This window comes from Ipomoea nil, unplaced genomic scaffold (assembly GCF_001879475.1).
Source record: "Ipomoea nil cultivar Tokyo-kokei standard unplaced genomic scaffold, Asagao_1.1 scaffold1834, whole genome shotgun sequence".
NCBI classification, from domain to species: Eukaryota; Viridiplantae; Streptophyta; class Magnoliopsida; order Solanales; family Convolvulaceae; genus Ipomoea; species Ipomoea nil.
In genome coordinates this window covers 2,517,737-2,541,683 of record NW_017618262.1, presented here as the reverse complement: position 1 = coordinate 2,541,683, position 23,947 = coordinate 2,517,737, and the positions used below count along the sequence as shown (strand labels likewise).

At 35.5% G+C, this 23,947-nt stretch overlaps 4 protein-coding genes across 4 annotated transcripts; 1 reads left to right on the top strand and 3 right to left on the bottom strand.

The window, feature by feature from the left end:
• The first annotated feature begins 7,371 nt into the window (after positions 1 to 7,371).
• On the top strand, positions 7,372 to 8,479 carry LOC109192835. The gene is made up of 2 exons (XM_019343537.1): positions 7,372 to 8,334; positions 8,420 to 8,479. The coding sequence occupies exons 1-2, from the start codon at positions 7,372 to 7,374 to the stop codon at positions 8,477 to 8,479; spliced, it is 1,023 nt and encodes a 340-aa protein (XP_019199082.1).
• Positions 8,480 to 13,290: 4,811 nt separating this feature from the next.
• Positions 13,291 to 15,144, bottom strand: LOC109193153 (pentatricopeptide repeat-containing protein At4g21065-like). The gene has a single exon (XM_019343994.1). It carries the CDS (start codon positions 15,060 to 15,062, stop codon positions 13,332 to 13,334), a length of 1,731 nt encoding a protein of 576 aa, XP_019199539.1. The 5' UTR covers positions 15,063 to 15,144; the 3' UTR covers positions 13,291 to 13,331.
• Positions 15,145 to 15,561: 417 nt separating this feature from the next.
• LOC109193154 (tRNA dimethylallyltransferase 2) lies at positions 15,562 to 20,243 on the bottom strand. The gene is made up of 11 exons (XM_019343995.1): positions 19,984 to 20,243; positions 19,835 to 19,889; positions 19,600 to 19,679; positions 18,907 to 18,975; positions 18,259 to 18,331; positions 18,032 to 18,153; positions 17,288 to 17,362; positions 16,437 to 16,835; positions 16,228 to 16,303; positions 15,964 to 16,121; positions 15,562 to 15,855 (listed from the first exon to the last, which is right to left on the bottom strand). Exons 1-11 carry the CDS (start codon positions 20,164 to 20,166, stop codon positions 15,739 to 15,741), a joined length of 1,407 nt encoding a protein of 468 aa, XP_019199540.1. The 5' UTR covers positions 20,167 to 20,243; the 3' UTR covers positions 15,562 to 15,738.
• A 717-nt stretch (positions 20,244 to 20,960) lies between these two features.
• Positions 20,961 to 23,071, bottom strand: LOC109193155. Its single transcript, XM_019343996.1, has 4 exons — positions 22,639 to 23,071; positions 22,127 to 22,237; positions 21,859 to 21,939; positions 20,961 to 21,247 (listed from the first exon to the last, which is right to left on the bottom strand). The coding sequence occupies exons 1-4, from the start codon at positions 22,903 to 22,905 to the stop codon at positions 21,173 to 21,175; spliced, it is 534 nt and encodes a 177-aa protein (XP_019199541.1). The 5' UTR covers positions 22,906 to 23,071; the 3' UTR covers positions 20,961 to 21,172.
• Positions 23,072 to 23,947: the final 876 nt, after the last annotated feature.

Below are 23,947 nucleotides of genomic sequence, written 5' to 3'. Positions count from 1 at the left end.
ATGTCCTTCTATTTAATGGATTACTGAATCACCATGATCTATCCCTCCACTATTTTGTTGAGTTGGAATGTGCGGGGCATGAAAGCGAGGAAATTTCACCTGGACAAAAAATTATTATAATGCTTTTTTGTAAGTTATTTTATTTAATATAAAAATTTGGTATTAAATGGTTGTTTTATGAGATAAAACCCTTCATTAAAAGTTTTATGGCTTGTTTGGTTGGGCGTAATTTGGCTGTAGTTGAATTGCAATTCAGTGAAAGTTACAATTACGCTGTTTGGTTGGAGGAAATTGCAATTTCGTAGAATTGCAATTCCCTCCTTTTGCTGAATTGCAATTCATGGGCACCCCCCTATGAATTGCAATTCGGTGGTTGTAGGAAAAGGAAAAATGAATGAAATGACAAAAGTACCCTTAATTATTATTACCATTATTATTACACAAGGACATTTTAGTCTTTATATCACTTCTTTTATTCCCTATCCAATAATTCTATTCATCCCTACCAAACAATATAATTTGAATTCCTACTTTATTCCTACATTATTCTTTTCTCACCGAATTACAATTCCTTTTCACGCTAATTCCTTACTCCCAACCAAACGCCCTGTTAGTATCCAGAAACTAGGAATTTTCTTTATTTTTTCTGCACACATAACATTAAGTTGCGTAGAAATTGCCAAGCATCAACATTCAACAGACAGTAAATTGAGTTAGTTTCCCTGCAAATTCGGTAGTTGAAACGAGGAACTTTCTACACTCTAACTATTACCAACTTGCAAATTGCAATTTAACTATTTAAGCAACAATCCATCACGTGACAACGAGAGATCAAAATAACTAATAACATATAATTAAGAAATACGATTTTTATTTTATTTTTTTTGAAAGGAATAAGATTTTTTTTTCTTTAAATTTTTTTTGTTGAATACTTTTAATTCTATTAAACGCAGTATCTATTCATAACTACTTTCTCAACCTATTGAAGCACAGAGAGTCAATAGCAACGCTTGCACTGAGGCTCGAACCCACAACCTCCCTTGTGATAGTTCAACTTAGTACCATTGAACATTGTGGTTTAAATTATTCGTTTGTGACAATTGGTTAGGGCACTCCTAATGAAATTGTAAGGCCTTGACGTTTATAAAGAGTGTACCATGTGTCAATTATCATGTAGTGTGACTGTTACCATTCTAAATGGGTAGTCACATGTAATGGGACTTTGATTATTTAGACTGAAAATGTTTGAGAAAGTATAGAACAAATATTACATTGTGAAGAATTATGAGTATTTTTTAAAAAAGTGTGTATCATGTTAAAGATCAGAGTTGAATCATGGTTGGCAATATCGCTAGAGTTGCACTAATTTAGTGTTTAATTTTTAACTAGGGGTGCATGCCACCATTACCCGGTAGTGTACCATACATTGAGTAAATCGCATTAAGATTAAGTGATTGTTGGTTAAAAAAATGAACTCGTATCATCCACGTATAAAAATTATGTTACACCCAATTAACGATATATTCAGAGCAAATTTATGTTTTTTTTTTAATGACAATGGAAATCTGCAGCCACAACTTAATGGTGTATACTAGATAAACTTTACTTCTGTGTATCGAAGGACCTTGTGTAATAAATTATTAAGTATTAACAAGAATCGAACTTACAACCATTCTAGTAATAGAATCATGCTTAATTCACTTATCACTCAATTCGAAAAAAAAATTGTATTTTTAGTCACGGAGAACGTGGCATGTGGCACACCAATAATTAAAATGTAGCCTCACATGCGACAGCGGGTTACCTCGATCGGACAAATAAGAGGGCATCATTGACCATTGTGCTTTTAAAAAACATTGATTTTATTTTATCTGCTGTTAAAACTTAAAACTCATGCCAATAATGCTTGTGTTTCACATGACTATGAGATTTGTAGATACAAACAGCTACTTAAAAGTTAGGAATAATTCATCCATAAAATCAGAACGGACCACTCGTGTACAAACTTCACATCGATCATCGATTTGCGGACGTTGATACCACTACCTATTGAAATTGTGCGATTTCAAACATGTGTGAATTTCAAAATAAAAAAAAAAAAAAAGAAGAAAGAAACAATCAAAAATCTTGTAATCAAGCGGTATAATTATAATTCTTTGGAATAAGGGTCAAATAGGTCATCGAACTGCACCTAATAATGCAATTAGATCATCGAATTTTAAAAAGCAACAATTAGCTCCCTGAACTAACTAATTCTATTCAATTAGTCCAATTTGTAGGTTTTGGAGATTGTTAGCAGGTCACCCCTAATTTATAATATTTTAAAAAAATTATTATTTAAAATTAAAATTAAAATTTAAAAAAAAAAAAAAAAAAAAAAAGAAAGATACCGTCACCTTCTTCGTCTCCGGCCATGGAGACGGAGTTAATTTCTTCGTCTCTGGCCGGAGACGAAGAAGGTTCCTTCGTCTCCGGCCAGAGACGAAGAAGTTAACTCCGTCTCCATGGCCGGAGACGAAGAAACTCTTCGTCTCCGGCCATGGAGACGAAGATATTCTTCGTCTCCGGCTATGGAGACGAAGATATTCTTCGTCTCCAGCCATAGACGAAGAAGGTTTCTCCGTCTCCATGGCCGGAGACGAAGAAACCTTCTTCGTCTCCGGTGTGTCAATCTGTTTTTTTTTTTTTAATTATTAATATTAAATAATTATTTTAAATAATAATTAAAAAAAATTTTGAAAAGGGGTAACCTGTTAACAACTTGGAAACCTACAAATTAGACTAATTGAATACAATTCGTTAGTTCAGGGACCCAATTGTAGCTTTTTGAAGTTCGGTGGCCTAATTGCATTATTGAGTGCAGTTCGATGGCCTATTTGACCCTTATTCCTAATTCTTTCAAATAGAAGATCACAAATTTATGTTTCAATAGATTGAGAAAATGAAAAGTCGCAGGGTCACAAATTTAAATATTATATTGTAGCAGAGAGTCACTACTATTTAAAAAAAAAAAAAAAAAAGACAATCGAAAGAAAGAAGGGGCTACAAGTAAGAGATCGAGAAGGAGACAAAGAATATATACGTTGGAAAGAATATTATTCATTTGATGGTTTATTGGTTTATGCTAGTACGCTTAAGCTACTATATATAAGCAATAATATCTAATGCAAAAGCATTTTTTTTTCCATACTTCATATAGAACTAATTAAAAGGAGTGAAATAAGTCGATAAAACAAATTTATATATATAATATATAAATATAAACAAAGGGATTTAATTTTAGAAAAATTAATCCCAACGGCTAAAATTTGGTACAAAATCAAAATTTATTTATATAAAATTAAAGGAAAATTATTGTTTTGGTCTTCCAATTGTTTATTTAGTCTCTAATTTTCAATTTGTTTGAATTGGCACTCCAATTATTTTAAATTTCGTCAATCAAGTCCCCTAGTCAGTCCTTAGTTATCAAAACAGTGGCTAGGTGATTTAATTGACGAAATTTAAAACAATTGGAAGGTTAATTCGACCAAATTGAAAAATATGGACTAAATTGATAGTTGCAAAATAATTGAGGGACCAAAACAATGATTTTCCCTCAAATAAATAAATAATGAAAATAGGGTTTTATAATTTTATTTGAATATAAACCCAATGAAGAAACGATGAAAGATCCAAGTCATGTGTAACACACACTTTCCTTAAAATCGATTCACTATCTCCCGAGGGTGCTAGGAGTGTTGTAGCGTCAATCTCATAGGATAAAGTGGATCACAACTTAAAATTTGAACACTCAAACTATAAGCTCGGTGAACTAGAACAACGGACAGACGAGCACTTTGACTTTTTCGGAAGTGTTGGCAAAGTTTTAAGAAAAGAATTGAGAGATGAAGAGAGAAAACAACAACAAAGTTTTTATAGTTGAAGAAAGAATTAAACGCATTAATCGAAGAGTATGAAGCTGCCTTAGACTTGACTACAACTACACGGATCGAACTCAAAGGAAGAGCAGGAAATGGCATTAACATATGAAATAAATTCGAATTTGTAACCTTCATAACAGACAACTTAATCTGAAATTCAACATAGTTGTTACGATGGTTAATTCTTTAAAAATAAATTGGAATTAATTCCTATGAATCATAATTAACACTTCTAGAATGGTACTCCGAGAAGTATTTCGAGGAGTACCCACGAAAAAATATACAAAATATTGACATAACTTAGTCCGTAAGGCGGAAAAAGGGTCATTTTAAGATTTGATCGATTTGCACCCCCACCCCACTTCCCCGGCACACGTGAGACAGCATCTATGCTATACAATTCAAATTCTTTCTAAAAGTGTCTTGTATATATAGTGGTGCAAATCTACTTGCCAAACTAATAATGTGAGACAAGTGTTTTTCCAAGCATTTCCACCTTCATTTTTCAACTCAAATGAGTTACTTTAAAAGTTACTGGCTCTATTACATACTGAGCCTCAAACTCATAATCTTCCAAATAGAAGTTCAACCCAAGTACCATTAGACCACATAGTCCTGGTACGATCATTAGTTATTTGTAGACATAACTAGCATCCATCAATTTAGCCACGTTCAATCCTGGACTGAGGTACCCATGTTACAACTATGTAATGAATTGTCATTTTAAAGATTTTCACTGCTCTCTATGTATATTACTTGCTTAGAATATGTACAAATGTTTCCATAACTAACCGTCTCAAACCAATAAGGTCAACTGCTAGGAATCAAACTTGTAACTTTATGGTTACCAAATTTTATATCTTTAAACATTATATGTGTGTGCAGTGTGTGTGTGTGTGTGTGTATATATATATATATATATATATATATATATAGAGGTGAGTTCATGTGCAGCCGTGTCTTACGGTGCGGCGATTTCTTACGGTGCGGCAACACCAATAGTTCAACAAATATGCACCATCAACGTTAGGAAAATACACCACACAAAACAGAGTAAACAGAGCCCCGCATCACCAAACACACACCATTAGGTGTGAGTAAAAACACCATACACTGTTCGAAAATACACCATTGGGGGTGGTGAGTTATATGGTGTATTTTTTTGAGTCTGTTGTGTATTTTGTGATGTTTTATTGCATTTCATTGTGGTGTGTTTTTATTACACTGTTGGTGCATATTGTTAACACTGTTGGTGTATTCTGGAATTTCGCCGCACCGCCGCACGGGAAGACCCGCCGCATTTGAACTTTATTCCATATATATATATATATATATATATATATATATATATATATATATATATATATATATATATATATATATATATATATCGTTATATGATGGTAGACAACAACTATATGTGAGTCATGACGTAAAAGTTTATCATGAATAATGACAACATAATAAAAGTTTAAAATTCTTATAGTGACTATCATTTTCATCAAATTAAAAATCTACTGAGATGAAATATCTTCCCCGGCCTCTTGATTTGTCAATTTGATAAAAGGTGAAACTAGACTTGAGAATTCTTTTCCAGAAATTTCCAAAAGATTTTTGCAGTCTTGAATTGCAATAATGAAAATGGACATCAGGATTTAAAACCAACAAAAATTAATTAAATAAAAATAAATATAAAGCATTTGGAATTATATTGAAGTTTAGATTATAGAATACTTAATATTTAAAAAAGAATCCGTAATTATAAATTGACCTTATCAATAATTTAAAAAAAAAAATCAATCAGTAATTAAATACAAAACTAAAAGAAATCAATCAATCAATCTAATAATATCACATCAGTGTGTGAATATTATGAACTTACTTTTTTGGAAAAATGACACTTTTTCCCACTGAGTTATATACTTATAGCACTTTTTCCCCCTCAATTATTTAGGTAAGCATATTAGTCCCCTCAATTATTCTAAAAGTGGTAATTTCCCCCCTGATATATTAAATTGACATTTTTACCCTTAAAGTAAACATTTTATTTATTTTACTTCTCCAACAAATTATTGTGTATACGTAGGGATGACCACGGTTCAATTCAAACTGAACCGAACACTAAAGCAATCGAATTCAAAGTTTCCGTTATGATTCAGATCTAGAACCCAATATTTGGATTTCAATTTATTAAAATTATGAATTAAAAAAATTGGATCCTGAACCGTGAACCGGTGATTCCGGATCCAGTTTGCGATTTTGAACTGTCTTTATTTTAAAATTTTATTTTTTTATTTTAAAATAGTCTAAATTCAACAATAAATGTATTTTATTTTTTCAGTTCGGAACATGAACCGTCTGTTCCGGTTCGCGATTTTAATAAACTCTAAATATCGGGTTTCAATTCTAAATTGTAATTGGAATATTTTGGTTTGGTTGCTATAGTGTTTGTTTGGTTTAAACCAAATTATGGTCATAATTTGTTGGAGAAGAAAAATAAATGAAATATTTATTTTAAGGGTAAATATGTCCATTTAACATTTCAGGGGGAAAAACAGCCACTTCAATAATTCAGGGGGAAAAAGTGCTATAGGTATATAACTCAGGGGTAAAAAGTGCCATTTTCCCTACTTTTTTGAGTAATACTATATTTCCCTCCTAAGTTTCATATCATTATGTGACAATATTTGCTATGGTTCAATTCCTTAATTGTATATTTGGTTAATAAGTAATTTTTTTTTTTTTGTGATGAGGAAACACACTGTCACTATCTAAAGATATATACTGAGTAAACTCTACTCGTGTGTAGTAGCCTGCAAACTACATCGCGGAAGTAAATCGCACTACAATAACCTTGTGCTATGAGTTTGACGAAAAATGTATTGACAATAATCGAACTCATGACCAATCGAAAATAAGTTCATAAATTCTTTTTTTTATCAATTAATTCATAATAACCAGTGAATAAAAAGAATAAGGATCAAATGCGAAGGCTTCTCCAAAGTAGGATCTCAACCATTGATTAAATTTAAATCAATTGCCCAAGGTAGGATCACACACATGGTTTTTTGGTAAATTTATGTAAATCAATGTATTTTGATTTATTTTTTTACTTCGAGTGTATAATTTTCCTTCTTCAAGTGCACAATTTCCTTCTTCTAGTGCATATATATAATATTATACATCTATGCATCCCATTTATTTATTGCATATATATCAATTTATTGGTAAAATTAACTTTTTCTATAATTTATTAAATAAATTTTAAATTTGATTTTTTATATTTAAAATTTTAATATAAACAACCTGGTTATTCTGCTGGAGGAGTATTATGGCTGCTAAAGAATTAATTACCAGTGGGGTGCGACGACGTATTGGGAATGGTGAATCAACTTTAATATGGAAGGATCCTTGACTCCAGGATGAGTTGGATCCTATGGTCCAAACTGAGATGTCATTACAGTTAGCAGATGCTAAGGTTGCAGGGTTGATTGACCAAACAACTGGATCATGGGATCCCCACATTTTAGCAGATATTTTTCATCCAAATGATATACCTAGAATCCTAAGGATCCCCATCTCCCCGGGTTATGAGGATACTTGGTATTGGTATGGAGATCCTAATGGATGCTACTCAGTGAAGAATGGATACAGGCTTATAGTGGGCACCTATAATGCTAGCATGGGTCTTGATAAATGGAACGCTCTATGGCGACTCAAGATACCACCAAAATGGAAAATGTTCCTATGGAGAGCTATGAACAATATATTACCCACTATTAAGAACTTGTTTATAAAGAGGGTGGAAATTGATCCGACATGCGCAATGTGTGGTTTAATGCATGAGGATATAATGCACTCATTAGTGTTGTGTGACTATGCAAAAGCCATATGGAGCCAATCTAACCTTCCAATCCCCCAAATTGTGACAAATGTTTTTTATGAATGGTTTGGAACATTGTTAGATGTTCTAGATTCTGATGTAATATTGTTTGCAGCTGCGATACTATACAATATTTGGAGGGCCCGGAACGAAGCGGTGTGGAATGCTTATCTACCAATGCCCAAGAAAGTGTTAGCCACGGCCTTAGCCGTCATGAAGGCATGGCAGCGCCTACATGCTACTGTCGACCAGCTGAATGCTGTCCACCAACACCCCACGGTACCGCCGCAAGTTGTGTTACCAGCCAGCTCTGCCGTGTTATTGCAACAACAGCCGCCACCTCAACATGCCGAAGATCATCTACCCCAACCAAGGCGGTGTCCCATCGATGCAGGATATCACCCGTCGTCCATGACGGCCACCGCTGGAGCAGTATTGTTCACCCACACTGGCGACTATGTATCAGCGTTCTCTGCACCTCCGCAAAGTTGCTTCTCACCGCTTATGGCGGAGGCTATGGCGTGCAAAGAGGTATTATCATGGCTCAAGAACCGGGGGGAACAATCAGTTAGCCTCTTCACAGATTGTCAGGCACTACTCTTTTATTTGTCGTCAGCTACTATCCAGACACGATCCTATCTTAGTTACGTCCTGGAAGACTGCAGAACCTATTTAAATATGTTTGATTATTGTTCGGTTAATTTTATTTCTAGATCGCATAATACTTTAGCTCATACTTTAGCAGCTGCTGCTTTTAATTATACATTATCGATGTACTGGGACAATGTCCCCCCTGACTCTATTTTGATTCATCTATAAATACAACCCAATGGTTGACTTTCAAAAAAAAAAAAAAAAAAAAAAAAACCTGGTTATTCAAATCTAATTATTTGTGTCATGCAACCATTACGTGACAGAGAAATAATTGTTAAAATTTTAGGGTTTATACATCTCTTTTAATTATCATATATTTAATAATTACACAGCAAAAATATATGATTGGAGGATGTTTTGAAATTCAATAAGTGCAAGACTTGAAATTAAAGGAGAACATTAAAAAGGGAATATGAGAGTGAATATATCAATCAGAGGACAAACGAGTGAGTAAAGTAGGAGATGTTGACAAGATGAGTTTGTAGGAGGCCGAAACAAAAGTAAAATTATTTAAGAAAAAAAAAAAAAATTGGACCACAATATAATGCACATATAGGGCGAGACATGCCACTTCAATTCTTGAAAACAATAATAATGTTTGCTTCTTATAAATGTGACATATATGTTACTACGTCACCTAAACTACCTAACTACATTGTGCAATTGTTATACTATGGACCAGGGTTTACTATGCATTACGAATTCAGATCCAAAAATTATATGTATACATTTAACATATTATATGCCTTTAGTTAATAAATTATGTGTCGGTAAATAAATTGAAGGCGCATAATATGTTAATTACAGACACATAATTAATATGTTAACTACATGCACATAACACACACACACACACACACACACACACACACACATATATATATATATATATATATATATGTGATCCCGTGAGAACACCTGCCCAGGGCAACCCAGGTAATACTGCATATTGATCTCAATTGTTGAGCTGGAGAAGATTAAAGCAGGAAAATATGAAAAAATACGATGATATTTTTGTTAATATTTTACTTTGAATATACCACTTTATTGTGCAAAGAGGTATTCAATGATATGTAGAAGTCCACTCAAGAGAAATAAATCATATGAAATCTTAACCAAACAAATAAAGATCTAATTGAGTCAATGAATTATCCATTAGTGCGACATGTTAAGATTAATAGGTTAGAGTTTTAAACACGAACATGAATTTTAAACAGGTTAAACGAGTTGAAACAATATAGTTAATTAATATGTTTCGGATCCACACGACACGATAACCCATTAAAAACGCATTAGACGTGTTAATATAATTTTCTTTTAAGAAAAAAAAGTTTAAAATTTTTTTTTTTCTAAATTCTACAATTATATCCAACAAAATAGTAAAGATATTCAATTCATAGCATACTATAATATTCATAAAATGAAAAGATAATATCTAAAAATCATAACTAAAGCTAATATTAACATATTATTAATTAGTTAAACAGGTTGACTTGTTAAAACCCGAATTTTAAGGGGTCAAATTTGTTAATTATTCAAGACATGTTAAGGCTAAACACTAATATGTTATTTTCATGTGTGGTTTCATATTGTGTTAATTAATTGTATCACAAATTACCAGGTATAACTAATCATCCAAACTATTGAGTTGTGACGGCAGTTTTTTAAACATAAATGTGTTCGGCAAATTATTCTGTGGACCTGGGTCCACCTTGTAAGGTAGATTCGAATTCAAAAATATACAATTTACATATTAAATGTTCACAATTTACCTTTTAAAATTCAAAATTTGTAATGACCCTGTATTGTATTTACAAATTCTCAAAACTAAAACATACAATTTATATTTTAGATGTTCACAATTCTAATACTAAAAATACATAATTTAGGACTTGATCCATGGTATAACGACTGCATATGTTCACCCCCTCCCCCAAAATGAGCCCAGCTAAAATTTTCAATCATGTTGATTTTGTGACTTTTAATTGTGTGGTGTACATTAATAAGAATAATGATTAATTAAATTAGCAAATTAAAGATGTTTCGTGGCCCATCGAACATCATATCAATAATTTAATTTAATTTATTCCATTCAAGATCCTGATGATCAATTAACAACATCTATCGTATCAGAAATTAAAATTCTGCATTGGTTAAAAATTCAAACTTCTGAAATTAAAGGAATGAAGAGTATCTATTATAAATAAGTTCAACTTCCAATTGGAGCGGTTTATTAACTTTTTTATTTGAACCGGTCAATTATAAACAATTTAAGTTAATTTACCTTATTATAATTTTTTGCTGGCTAACGTCACAAAGCGGAGTTTATCCAATACGTACTATCATATAGTGACTGCAAATTTCTTATCATAAAAAAAATTATTAATTAATAAAAAAAATCAGTTATTAGGAAGACTATTTGAAGCTGGGGTTCGAAACCCAATGCCAACTGGAAGGTATTTCCTTAATGCACCATGTGCAAGCAACATATGACAAGCAAGTTCCACGTTAATTGGGTTGGTGTGAATTAAGATTAAGATTAAAGAAAATTACATTTATAGTCTTTTAATTATGACTGAATTTTAGATTTAATTTTTTAAAATTATTTTAATGTAAATTTAGTCTTTCTGTTAATATTACACTTAGAGTGATCATTTTAATCCCTCAAACCAAATTAGTCACTATGATTAGTAGCATATTGGAGATTGATTTGGTCATTAAAAACAAAATCTGTCACTTAGCTTTAATAATAATTGAATAATTAAATGACTAAATGTATAATTTGGTCAAAACTGAAGGACCAAAAGTCCCAAAACTGTATTTTACCCAATGATAGAATTAAATAAATATATATAAGTTGGTGCTTCCACATTAATAAAGTTGTGAAGTACAGCGTAAATATAGTTGTATTATTATTGTTGTTATTTTATTTTTGAAATGAAACGTGGGACTTGTTTATTTGTTTGAAATTATATATATTATTTAAGTTTATTATAGCCATCACATTCACACCCTATGATCTTGGAGAACATCAATGATGGGTCAATATATAAAAGGTATGGTTCTGGTGTGGCAACCTCCCCCCATGTGCGACCGCGCAAACAAATTTAAGTCACTGGATGAGCTCAGATCAATGACATACAAAGCGCGCACATGGCAAACGCAAAGCACATGCATACACTTGGTAGTGCACCACATACTAGCCATTAATGCACCACAGATCATCCCTTAAGTGCAGCACCACAAACTAGCTCTTAGTACACTACAAATTATCTCTTGATGCACCACAGACCACTACTAAGTGAACCACAAACTAGCACTTAATGCACCACAGAAATATACTTGGTGTAAAAAATTACAAAAATGTAATCGCATCTTTTTTTCCTTTTTATTGATTTTCAGTCGTTGATCTAAGTTCATTCAATGACGCAGATCAATCAACATGGTCATATAAGAGGAGACTGCCGCATTTAATCCCATAAATCTAACAAATCAAACATAACGTGACAACTGACAAATCCACACCATCACAATCAGTCGTCAACATAGACAGAATGCAACACCTTACCAATGTTGCAAAAATCGCGCCAATCGACGCCTAAGCGCTAGGCGGTCGGCCTCCTAAGGCGTTCTAGCCGCCCTAGGCGATCCCCAGGTGCCTAGCGATTTTTTCAATATTGCACCTTACAGTAGAAAATTTTCTTAGTAAAGGTAGAAGTATTAGTTTACTAAGTTTCTGCATACCGTCCAATAGTCAGTGATGTTTGTGCTGTTCATTAATTAATAACAATAATGATTAATTATTTAAAACAACTCATTACCTGGCCCATATATTCTTCAAGATCCTGATCAATCAGCAAGATTGTATCAGACATTTAAATTCATTTTTGTTATAAATAAACAAATCTGATTAATTAACAAAAATAATGATCAAGAAATTTAAAAAAGTAATCACATGCTTAGGATCTTAGTTGGCCTACGGATTCAGAACTCCATGGCAAATTGCATTTCTTTAATGCAGGGCAGCATCTGTAAGCAACATATAACATTAACTATGTTACATGTTGTTAGGATCAAGCGCTTACCACATATATTGCCACATTTTTTAGACGCAGGGTACTGGACTCCCCTGGGAAAAACAGAAAAAGACCTTCCCCCTTAACCCGGAAAGTCCCTCCGAGGACGACTCCCATACAATTCTTGTGAGAGCTGGAGGTCCCGGAGCCCGGCTACCGACCCAAGGCGCCGATCGGGAAAGGCATATCATAAAGGGACGACCCCTGCAAATTGAACCCTATCTACACCCGGAGCCACTCCCCTAGCGGTCCTGCCACCACGCCGCAGTGTTTCAACGGCTGGGAAGGCAGTCTACGAAACGAAGCCTATCGCCACGCCGACCATCAAATACGGGTTAGAATTCATAAAGGTGGGTAGAGAAGTTCACCGGCCTCTGTCCAACCATCTTCTAGCCACCAATTGCTGGACTTGGTCCTTCACCGGCTTCCACCCAACAATTTCCCCTCCCACTTGTTAGTATCATGCGCTTACCACTAAGCCAAAAGTTATAACTCACAGCGAAAGCGCAATTTTATTTCCTAATATACCGCCACAATCCCACTAGCTACTTGGCCCTTCACCGACCTCCACCCAACAATTTCTCGTCCCACTTGTTAGGATCATGTGCTTACCATTACGCCAAAAGTTATAACTCACAGCGAAAACGCAACTTTATTTTCCTATATACCGCCACAATCTTCCTAGCGACTTGGCCTCACCAGCCTCCGCCCAACACAGGTCAACAGCCAATGCTAGTTCCAAGATTTATTTTTTAAAAAAAGAACTCTAATCAACTCTCATCAAAAGAACAAAAACCATTACCAATGATCACCACAAGAGCAGTTCCCACCACTAAAATGATGGAAACGAATCCTATCTCTCACAATGATATCCCTCTGGTATACCTTGGAGATAAGTTTCATGAAAGAATGGCAGTCCTCACAAGACCTCAAGTTCTTCACAATCCTTATGACAGACCCTGGACTTGATTTCATGAGTCCAAACGAAACTGCAAGTTTCTCGCTGTGGTGGAGCAACTGAGATGCTTTCTCGTCATCATCAATTTCAAGCAGCACCTCAGAAACTATTGGATTGTACCCTTCCCCTCTCAACCTCTCCTCCACCTCTTCCAGTTTTTCAAAAACAGTTGTGGCTTCATCGTGTCTAGAGTCTCCCGCTGTGAATTCGTGAACCACCCCCTCGATTTCAATCCTACTACATGCCGGGGGCTTCATTAGCCCTCTCTGATACATCAGTTCTCGTGTTTTGGCCTTCTCCTCCCATTTGCCAGTTGCTGCATACACATTCTCAAGAAGCACATAGCTTCCTGTGTCCCGCGAATCCATATTCAAAAGCTCAAGCTCTCTCACTAGACGCTCACTCCTCTCCACGTCTCCAAGGAGTTTACAACCCCATATCAGTGTCCTCCATAACACAGCATCTGGTTCAATGGGCATCTTTCTAATAAACTCCTCAGCATCTTTTAGACGTCCAGCTCGAGTGAGCATGTCTACAATGCATCCATAATGCTGAATCGTCGGCCTTATCTTATGTTTCTTCAATCTTCTGAAAAATGACAAGCCTTCGCTAACCAAGCCAGCATTTCTATATGCTGATAGAACAGCTGTTATTGCTCTTTCATCCATCTTTACATCAGATTTCTTCATATCTTCGAAAAACTCTATAGCCTTCATGCATAGTCCATGACTAGCAAGACCAGCAATGATTGCTGTCCATACATACACATCTTTATCAATTGTTTCATCAAAAACTTGCAATGCCCCATCTATGCATCCGCATTTCGCATACATGTCAATCAGAGCAGTACTCACATTAGCATTAGAACTAAAATCCTTTTCCTTCACAAAGCTATGGATTCTTTTCCCAGTGTTCAAAGCTCCAGTGTCAGCACAGGCTCTGAGCACAGAAGCTACCGTAACTTCATTCGGTTCAATTCCATTTTCAATCATGTGTGTGAACAACCCGATCGCCTCAATGGGCCGTTCGTTATCAACAAAGCCATCGATAATCGACGTCCAGGAAACCACATCCCGGTCAGGCATTTTATCAAACACCTTGAGAGCAAGGCTTGGGTCACCCGAAGCCGAGTAAAAATGGATGAGAGCATTGTTAATATACCTGTCCGAACCGACACCGGACTTGAAAACCAAGCCATGGATTTGCTTCCCGAAGCGGGCGTGACCGGACTTGGAGCAAGCTTTGAGCACAAATGGGTAGGTGAAATGGTCGGGTTGGGGGACGGCGACGGAGGGGTCGTCGGGATTCTGCATGTGGAGGAAGAGGGCGAAGGCGTGGGTCGGGTCGGGTGAGTCGGAATAGGCACGAATCATGGTGTTGTAGTAAAAGGAGTTGGGAGTATGGAGGGTCCTTAGGATATGGCGGGCATAGTTTAAGTCTCCGGCAGGTGAGAGAGCTGAGAAAGTGAAGAGCTTGTGGAAATCTTGGGCGTGAGTGGAATCATATGCACCGCCGGACTTGAGGATTCGCGCATGGAGCTGCATGGCCTGGGTCATGCTCGTTATTTCCATGCTCGCCGGCGACGAATTCACCGAGCTGGGATTTCTGAAGAATTCCACCCCCGGAAATTCCAAAAATAATACTCCTTTTTATATGCATGTTACTATTTTGTTGAAAGTATATGCATGTTACTATTAAGAGTTAATTCCCAAATAGTTCCTACTATGACATTTTTTTAAATTTGTTTCTTGACTTTTAATTTTTTTAAAGTCGCCTTTTGATTTTCAAATTTTTAGTCAAAGTAGTTTCTGTTAACTTTGGCGTTAAGTTAGTGTTAAAATGAAAGGTAAAACTGAAAATTTAGATTTTCCACTCCAATTTAAAGTAATTTGTGATTCCTTTATGCAGTATGCACACGTTTTTTTAATTAGGTTTTTGATCTCCTAAATCTGCAATCAAAATGTGGGATAATCAACTAGAATGACAAAAAAATTGAGGAGTATATATACCAATATACATTATAGACTTAAGAGGGAAAAAAGATCAATTATTCGGGCAAAAAAACCTTTCCAAAATATACTTATTTGTAATTATTTAGAATGAAAAAGCATACTGGCTATGAAATATGAAGCATAGATAAGAACATAAGAAAGATGAAAAAGAAGACGGTATTTAAGGTTGAAGGAGCATAATGGTTTCCTAGAGTCATTTTTGCAGGCCTAGCGAGAAGAAAATGTGATGGTGCTGCTAATTTACAGACATTCTCTCAAACTTCTTAAGCTTAGAAATTCGTTTTCGATGGCTACGGCCCTGTCTGTGTTGTTCCCATTCATGAGCACCTCTAAGGACCTTGTTCCCGCATGCCTATAATTACAACGATCGCCATTATGATGACCAGAAGAGATGCATTACTTGCATTCTCCGCAGAAGATCAAGAAATAAGAGTAGTGAAAGATTACAGACATTACTAACCTCACAAATATACTGACTCCAGAGATCCCTTTGCTTTAGTTTTATGTTGTCGGTGTTATTTCTGGCGTTTTCCGGGCAGGATTGGCGATTGAGAAAGGATTCTATTGTGGTCGCAGCTGGCAAGACCACTTCTGCTGCCCAGGTCTCATCAGAAGCCCCTACAGAGACCCATGTTGTTTGAATTCAGAATCACAGATTAAAAAAAAAAAAAAAAAAAAAAAAAAAAAAAAAAAAAATTGCAAATTCAGAGGCAGACTAGCATACCTAATATGGAGCTTGTAACATCAATGTAATGTATCTCCCATCCAAAGAGCATTTGCAGGCGTTGAAGCCTTCTCCTCTGGGAACAACAAAGTCGTCAACAATGAAGAATTTAACGCTTTCCAATTGGATAACTATTTGAGTAAATTTCACTTTTGGTTTCAAGTGTACAGGAGGAAGCATACAAAGGTTGCAAATTAGATTTTCCTTACTTGGCGGCGAACTAGTCTTCTGGTGTTAAATTTCATTTGATCAATAGCTGCAGTGAGAAGAACTTTTCTCTCATCATCACAAGAACCATATAGAATATCCTGTATAGTTTGTTTAAAAGACTCGATACTCCATGTTTGGGAGAGGGATGCATCACAAGATTCTTCATGTTTATGAAAATAGCATGTCAAAAAGTCGTTGAATTCCCTAACACCAATGGCTTGTCGCAGGCCTTTCGTATAGTCTGCATCAGACCGGTAAATGTCAAAAACTTCATCAAGCAGGCCAGCTTCAATCATGTCATCGACCCTTTTGTCAACAAAAGGGTCCAGTGCCGATAGAGATGCATCCACACATATGAAACAGAAATCAAATCTTGAATTATCAACATGACCCCAGTTCTGTCCTGCCAGGTGCAAAATAGAACATGAGTATGATATAGAATTGCAGATCATCTCATCCAATTGTAATATTGTAATAGTTAGTACACTAATACTAATTCAAGTATCCTAACCTGTTTAAAAACATGTTTGATTTCTCAAAGAGAATGAAGTTAAACGGTTAAAAAGGATAAATAGACACCACTTAATTTTGTAATGAATTACTCATATGATGGAGTAGGCCAAATTGCCATAATAAATACTCTGTATATGCATGTATAACAAAACCTAGCCCCTTTCTCTCTCATACACAGACGCACAAAACAAAAGCTATAGAGTATTTATTTTCTCAAAAGAATCCAACAGTCAAACACCATATAGACATGTAGCATAAACATCAAACCTTTTTGCTTGAAATCAACTGATATTAAGCTGGAAAGTATATACTCTTAAGAATAAATAAACACTCATACCTCTGCAGTCTTTTCTTGAAGAACTTTACTTGGAGGAATACCAAATCGTGCATACAAGTTTAGGTATTGATGGACCTATATTACATGTAAACAATGGAGAATTAGCTAAAAATACATGCATATTCCACAAGAAACATGTTAATGTAATGCCTTCGCTTTTCACAATTTGAAGACCAAAGCAGCTTCTCACTTGGTAATAATTTCAAAATTGATACCGTGAACCGTGAATGAGAGAACTGCATACAAAATGCATTCGTGTAATACACTAATACTGCTAGGTATTAAAGTATATAGACATCCAATGAAGCTAAAATGGCAATTAGAATTCATATGGTGCACACTCTAAAAGAGCTAGTTGAGGCTGAAAAGTTTGACTATAAGTAGAGGACTACCTAAGATAAAACCCAATATCTCATGTACTGAAGTGAGACAAAACTAAAGTAGTAAAATGAAATAGAATCATACAGCAAATGTTTAGAGAATGACAACAAAGCTTCAATTTAACCCAATGCATAAATTGAGAAGCTAAAGTACTATATCACAACCAACGATCCTCTAGGCAAGCATAATAATCAGAGTAATCCTAAGTACCATGCCCCACTCACTATCAGATTTTCATTTGTCAGATTCCCATAGGAATTCTGAATGGCTAAATGGATAATATCAAGACACATTTTTTCTTCAAATGTGATTGTATTGACTATTGAGCATCAAAAGGTAGAAAACATTGTGATTTGGGATCACCTTTCTATGATCATTTGGATGAAGTCGATTGGCTGCAACTGGATCAATAGCTTTAAGGCAATCATAAGTATAATCAAAACTTTCTTGCTCAATTTTGAGTTCAGGACAGGGTTGCTCATTTTCTGCAAAAAGAGGTAAATGTGCATGCAATTTTTAGATATCAAGAAGAAGTTACATATTTGTCTGTATAGATGTTGGTACAGCTTCTCAAACAACAAGTCTTTTACCAGGGGGATCCAGTAAGCAATTTACTTCTGTATCTTCAGTAGCAACATCCATAAGGAATGGACTAACAAGAGACTGAATAGAACGAGCAGTGTAGAATTAAAGAATAACAAAGATTAGAATGACTTAATAGAGAGGGGGGCCAATTACCAAAAATCTTAGAAGTGAAAATACATTACTAACATTAATGTTCATAACAGCTCAAATTTTAAGTTTTAACTTAATGCTAAACCTCGATACCAACAACTTACAGGGACAATCAGCACAATGTTTTGCAAGAATGATCATTTAATGGAAAGGCAAAAATTATTCAAGACAACAAACTGTTTAGCTGCATGACACTTAAAATAGAAAACTTTGTTGTGAAAGTAATTGGTGCAACAGCAAACAGAGGGACTGCATGAAACAAAGCAAAAGATCTATAAAAGTTCACAGAAATCTCAGGACTAATAATTAGAACCTGCAAATTCTAAAGCACATAGGGGATAGATATGCCACAATATTCAATTGACCAATTATATGGTTTTTATCCTGGATCTAACAATACTGAGTTTATCTGCTATCAGTTCCTTGATGATACAAACAACAGCACAAAATTCTTAGACATTTGACTTTATTAACCACACTTTTACCGAGAAAGCAACACCAACCTGTATATAGTAATTTGTTCCACCAACAATGACAGGCAGGAAATTACGGGATGATATTTCATCAATGAGCTGAAAATCAAAAAGATCAATCCAGTAGTCTATCAGAGAAAAGACCAGCAAGTGTTGACTCATCACAATTTCTGCAGTATAATTATTTATAAAAGGGAAGCACACACACACAAAAAAAAAAAAAAAAAAAAAAAAAAAAAAGAGGGTGCAACCTCAGGTACAACATGGCAGAAAGCAATAAAATAACATGAGCATGTGGCTACTGGAAGCATAGCATAAGAGAAAATGCCAGACTCATAGAAAGGAAAAGACTATCTATAGTCGCATAATGATTGTTATGTCAAAAAACATCATAGCTAATCATGCAAACAAACGAAAGCATTTGTACTGGCTATTGGTATCTAGAATACATAATTTGACAATCTGTGGTTTAGAAACAATTGCTAAAAACATCAACTAATTTGCACCCAAAACATTTTAATTGCCAATGCAGGAAAAGGTCTTTTGTTCTTAAGTAACTTGCATAATTAGATAACAAGAAAAGAAAAACACAAAACATCCAATTGCATAATCACAATTAATGAAAAAATATATAAATTTTTGAATAAAAGCATTAATAGGAAATATGAAAAGTAAGTGTACTGTAGTTACAGAAATTGGCAAAACTGACAGAAAATGACTTACAGGAATAGCATGATCGCGAAAATCCTTTGCCGTAAATTCTACATTCGAGCTGATGGTACCAAGAAGATGATGTACCACGCCTATCCCCAGCAAGGAGAATTTTTTAATTTTATTTAAAAAAAAAAAAAAAAAAAAAAAAAAAAAAAAAAAAAAAGGGAGAACATTGGCATGAGCGTATAAGCACACAGACAAAGTACATGAAGTGGGAAACAGGAGGAAAGGAACAAGGAAGCACCTTTCTGCTCTTCAGGACGGACTTTATTGGTTAGCACATCTAATCCTTGGTAAACCTAGAAATGCATGAAGAAGCATTATTAATGCACTATAGGAATATCTACTACACATAAATATAATTGCTCAAAAATTATTCATATAGTTCTATACCTGCATGGAATCGGCATTGATGACTTGAACAGGGAAGTGGGAAGCAAGGTCGATGGCGAGTTTGGATTTTCCGGCCCCTGTTGCTCCCATTATCACTATTACCTTAGGCTTCGAATTTGAATTTGAACTCAGATTCTCGTTTAGCATCTTCCCTGCGCCCGGGAATTCGGTTTGAATTTCCATCGTTAGGGTTTCTGGTCCTCCACTCCTCGTGGTCTGTGGAGTAGGGTCCGAACTCCGAAATTAACTCCAAATCAAGTTAGACTTACTTTTTGACCCGCAAATAAATTAAATTAAATTAATTTGAATTCCTTAATCATTCATTATGATTTGAACCAAATGTTATACGGAGTACCTCGGATTATTATGTATAGTTTTATTACTTTTTTTTTAAAAAAAAATTGTCCTACGAGTTTAGCTCAATAATGGTAATATTTGGAAAAGAATATCAATGTCCGAACTTTGACAGTGATCATGTGAGAAAATGAAAATATCGACATTTAGTCATGTCTGTTAAGTCACTATAATTCACATCCTCCTGAATACTCTGTCGGACCGGATGTGGAAGGTCCTGGTGCTTGGGGATTCAACATTTTGGACAGTGTTGCAAAAATCGCGCCTAGACGCTGATTCGCTAGGCGGTCGGCCTCCTAAGCGCCCACTTAGGTGCTCTAGGCGCCTTAGCCGGTCCCCAGACGCCCAGCGATTTTTTCAACATTGCTTTTGGAAGATGAGTCTTTTATCATTTTTATTTTTTTAGGAAAAATTCACAATCACTATTCATTAATATGTATTTGGCCAATCTCGTTCATGTATAATAACTCACAAATCACACGAAATAAGTAAATTGTATTAGAAAAATCTTATACCACCGATTCAATTGTAATTTGTTATGATTATAATAGCAATTGACAATTTTGATTTACGAAAAAATTTACTATCGCTACTACTTAAATTCATTTATAGCTAACCAAGGATGTTACTCTTAAAACCCATTTTGCTATACTGTAACAGGAAAGCCCAATCATATGATTCTTTACAAACATAATACAGAAGAAGGAAACTCAATCCTGACTGCAGAAAACCAGATACAGAGTACAGAGATAGACACTAAACACAGAAAATGTTACAATTTCACAGAGGAATTTGTTCTCAAGTGAAGAGAAGTTGACCCCCATAGCTAAGCACCTCAGCACAGAGTATCAACATTCTTGCTCAGCTCTTCAAGCTTCTTCATTCTCATTCTTTCGCTTTCACTCACCAGCTGAACAAACAAATAAAAAAGACAATGTTTCCATCACTTATTGTTATGATTAAGACCTTACATTACACCAAAAGCAATAGCAAGCGTAATTGGACTTGGCCCTTCAGGCCTCCGCTCAACAATCTTCTAGTCGCCTAACGCTGAATATGACCCTTGACTGGTCTCCACCTAACAATTCCCAAGTATCTGCCCGCTTAGCACTACGTCAAAAGATATAACTAGTAGCGAAGACGCAAATTTTTTTCGTTACACCGCCATATTTTCGAGAGGCTGGTTCTAGAGTGCTGAACTTAGCCCTTTAGGCCTCCGCTTAACGATCCTCTAGCCACCTAACGCTGAATTTGACCTTTGACTGGCCTCCAGGCCACCCAATAATTCCCAAGCATCTGCCCGCTTAGCACTACGCCAAAAGATATAACTAGTAGCGAATATGCAACTTTATTTCCTTACACCGCCATATTTTCGAGAGGCAGATTTTGGAGTGCTGGACTTGGCCCTTCATGCCTCTGCCCAATAATTCCTTACCTAATCACTTGGTGTTGGACTTGGCCCTTCACTGGGCTCTGCCCAACGGTATGCAGTGTGAAATTAAGCTAACCCAATCACATTACCTCCATTAATTTGGTGATTAGCTGAGCTTTTTCCTTGCTCTTCCCATTAAATGCATCCAGGGTTTCTTTATACTCCTTTTCCTGGAAGAAGAAGAAGAATTCATCAAATTTAGCAGTTGAGGTGGAAACTGGAAAGGATCAAAAGTACTGTTGCAGGCTAATCTTTGGATTCTGGCTTTTCAAAAAGTTGCAGAGATAATAATAATAATGCATGAATCCTTGAGGGAAATTACTAAAGCAACTTTAAAAAGTAATTGGCATGCTTCACCTTTCTCTGGCAGGTCTGCCCCAGTGACTTCAATTCTCTAGTGACCACATCAATCTTCTTGCGCACCACTGCAGCTTCCTTCCCCGCGGGATCAACAAACCCTTCTAGCGCCTGATCCCGTTTGAATTCAAATCAAAATCCAACAATAAATCAACAATATAACGTCGGGTTTTAAAGCCCCTCAAGATTCAACAATGTATGTATATATGCATGTATGTATGTCATGTTGCAGTAGTTGTTGTTTTATGCTGTTCATTTGCAGACAATAGTTTATTAGTAGCTTAAAATGAACTATAAACTCCTAAATAAGTTCTGTCAAACAGAGCCATTATATTATGCCTACTTCGTTGCAGTATGTATATCATGTTGCAGTAGTTGTTGTTTTATGTTGTTCATTTGCAGACAATAGCTTATTAGTAGCTTAAAATGAACTATAAGCTCCTAAATAAGTTCTGCCAAACAGAGCCATTATATTATGGCTACTTCGTTGCAGTATCATTTTGTGTATGTACCTCGCGGATTTCTGCTAGGCGCTTGGATTCTTCCTCCATGCGGCCTAGTTGTGCCTGGACCCTGTCGGTGACCTCTTTCCTTCGCCTCTCGATCTCTTCCTCCTTGGCACGGAAGGTGGAGAGGGCTGTTCGGGTCATCTCTTCCGCCTTGTCGTCCCCCATTGGAGTGTTCCCGCTGTAGCTGATCACTCCTGAGGAGTTCTTCAGGAGAGGGATCTGCAGCTGTGTCTGCTGCTGCTGTTCCATCACCTGTTTTGGACTTGCCATTATATTGCACCTGAATATATATAGGCTTGTTAGCAACTTGCCCCCTTTTGGTTTCTCCTTCAATTCTCCCTTTTTTTTTGCCTTTAGTTTTGTGCTTCAGAAGAATGGGGCATTGTAGCTTTTGTGGTTTTTTTTCTCACCCACTCTACTACTAGCTTGGTTTAAAGTGGCTATATATAATAAGTATATATATCTCAACATTTCTCCCTTTCTTTCTTATAAACCGGTATTATATTGCACGGTGAAATGACTTTATTGTCCTCAGAGATTTCAGGTTATTAATATCAAGCAAAACTCCTATGAGACCTAAGACGGGTCAGGTTATTCACGAGTATTACATTTTTCTATATAAGTAACTATTCAACTCAAATTATTATATATTTTTTTAAAGTATCACACTTTTCCTCATAAATAACAATCAATTTATCAATAATTAGTATTACAATTTCCATTATAAGTATTACATTTCTATCTAAACTCAACCCGTCTCACAGATCTCACAGAGTGTCACTCTTAATATCATGAAGTAACTCAGTGCTCGCGGGATATAGGTCAATGGTCGAAAGGTTGCATGTAAGTTTAGTGACCCAGCAAATACCCAAGCAAGCACTAAGACACATCCCGCGATTTATTTCCTTTCATAATCCCCAGAGTCGGGGGTCGGGGACCCTCCGATTTAGGGCTTAAACCTATAAAGTATCTCAATTACCATTTTTTGTATTATGTTGTCCTATGTCTAGTGTACTACAGAGTAGCAGTATATGAAATTCTGGTGAGACAGCTGTTTTCTTGGGTAGGTAAATGAGCAGATTCATGAAACCACAAACAGTGCATTGTTTCTGCATTTTGTTGCAGAACAAAACATGAAAATATATATAGAAAGGCAGTGAACCCTTGGTAGATAGTGTGACAACTTCTTGTATAAAACTATATAGGTAAGACTGTATAACAAGCTAAGATTGTTGTCTTCCTAGTGGATGATGATGGGGGGCTTTTGTCCAAATGATGAAATATTGGTTGACAACATGTCTTAGAAGAATAT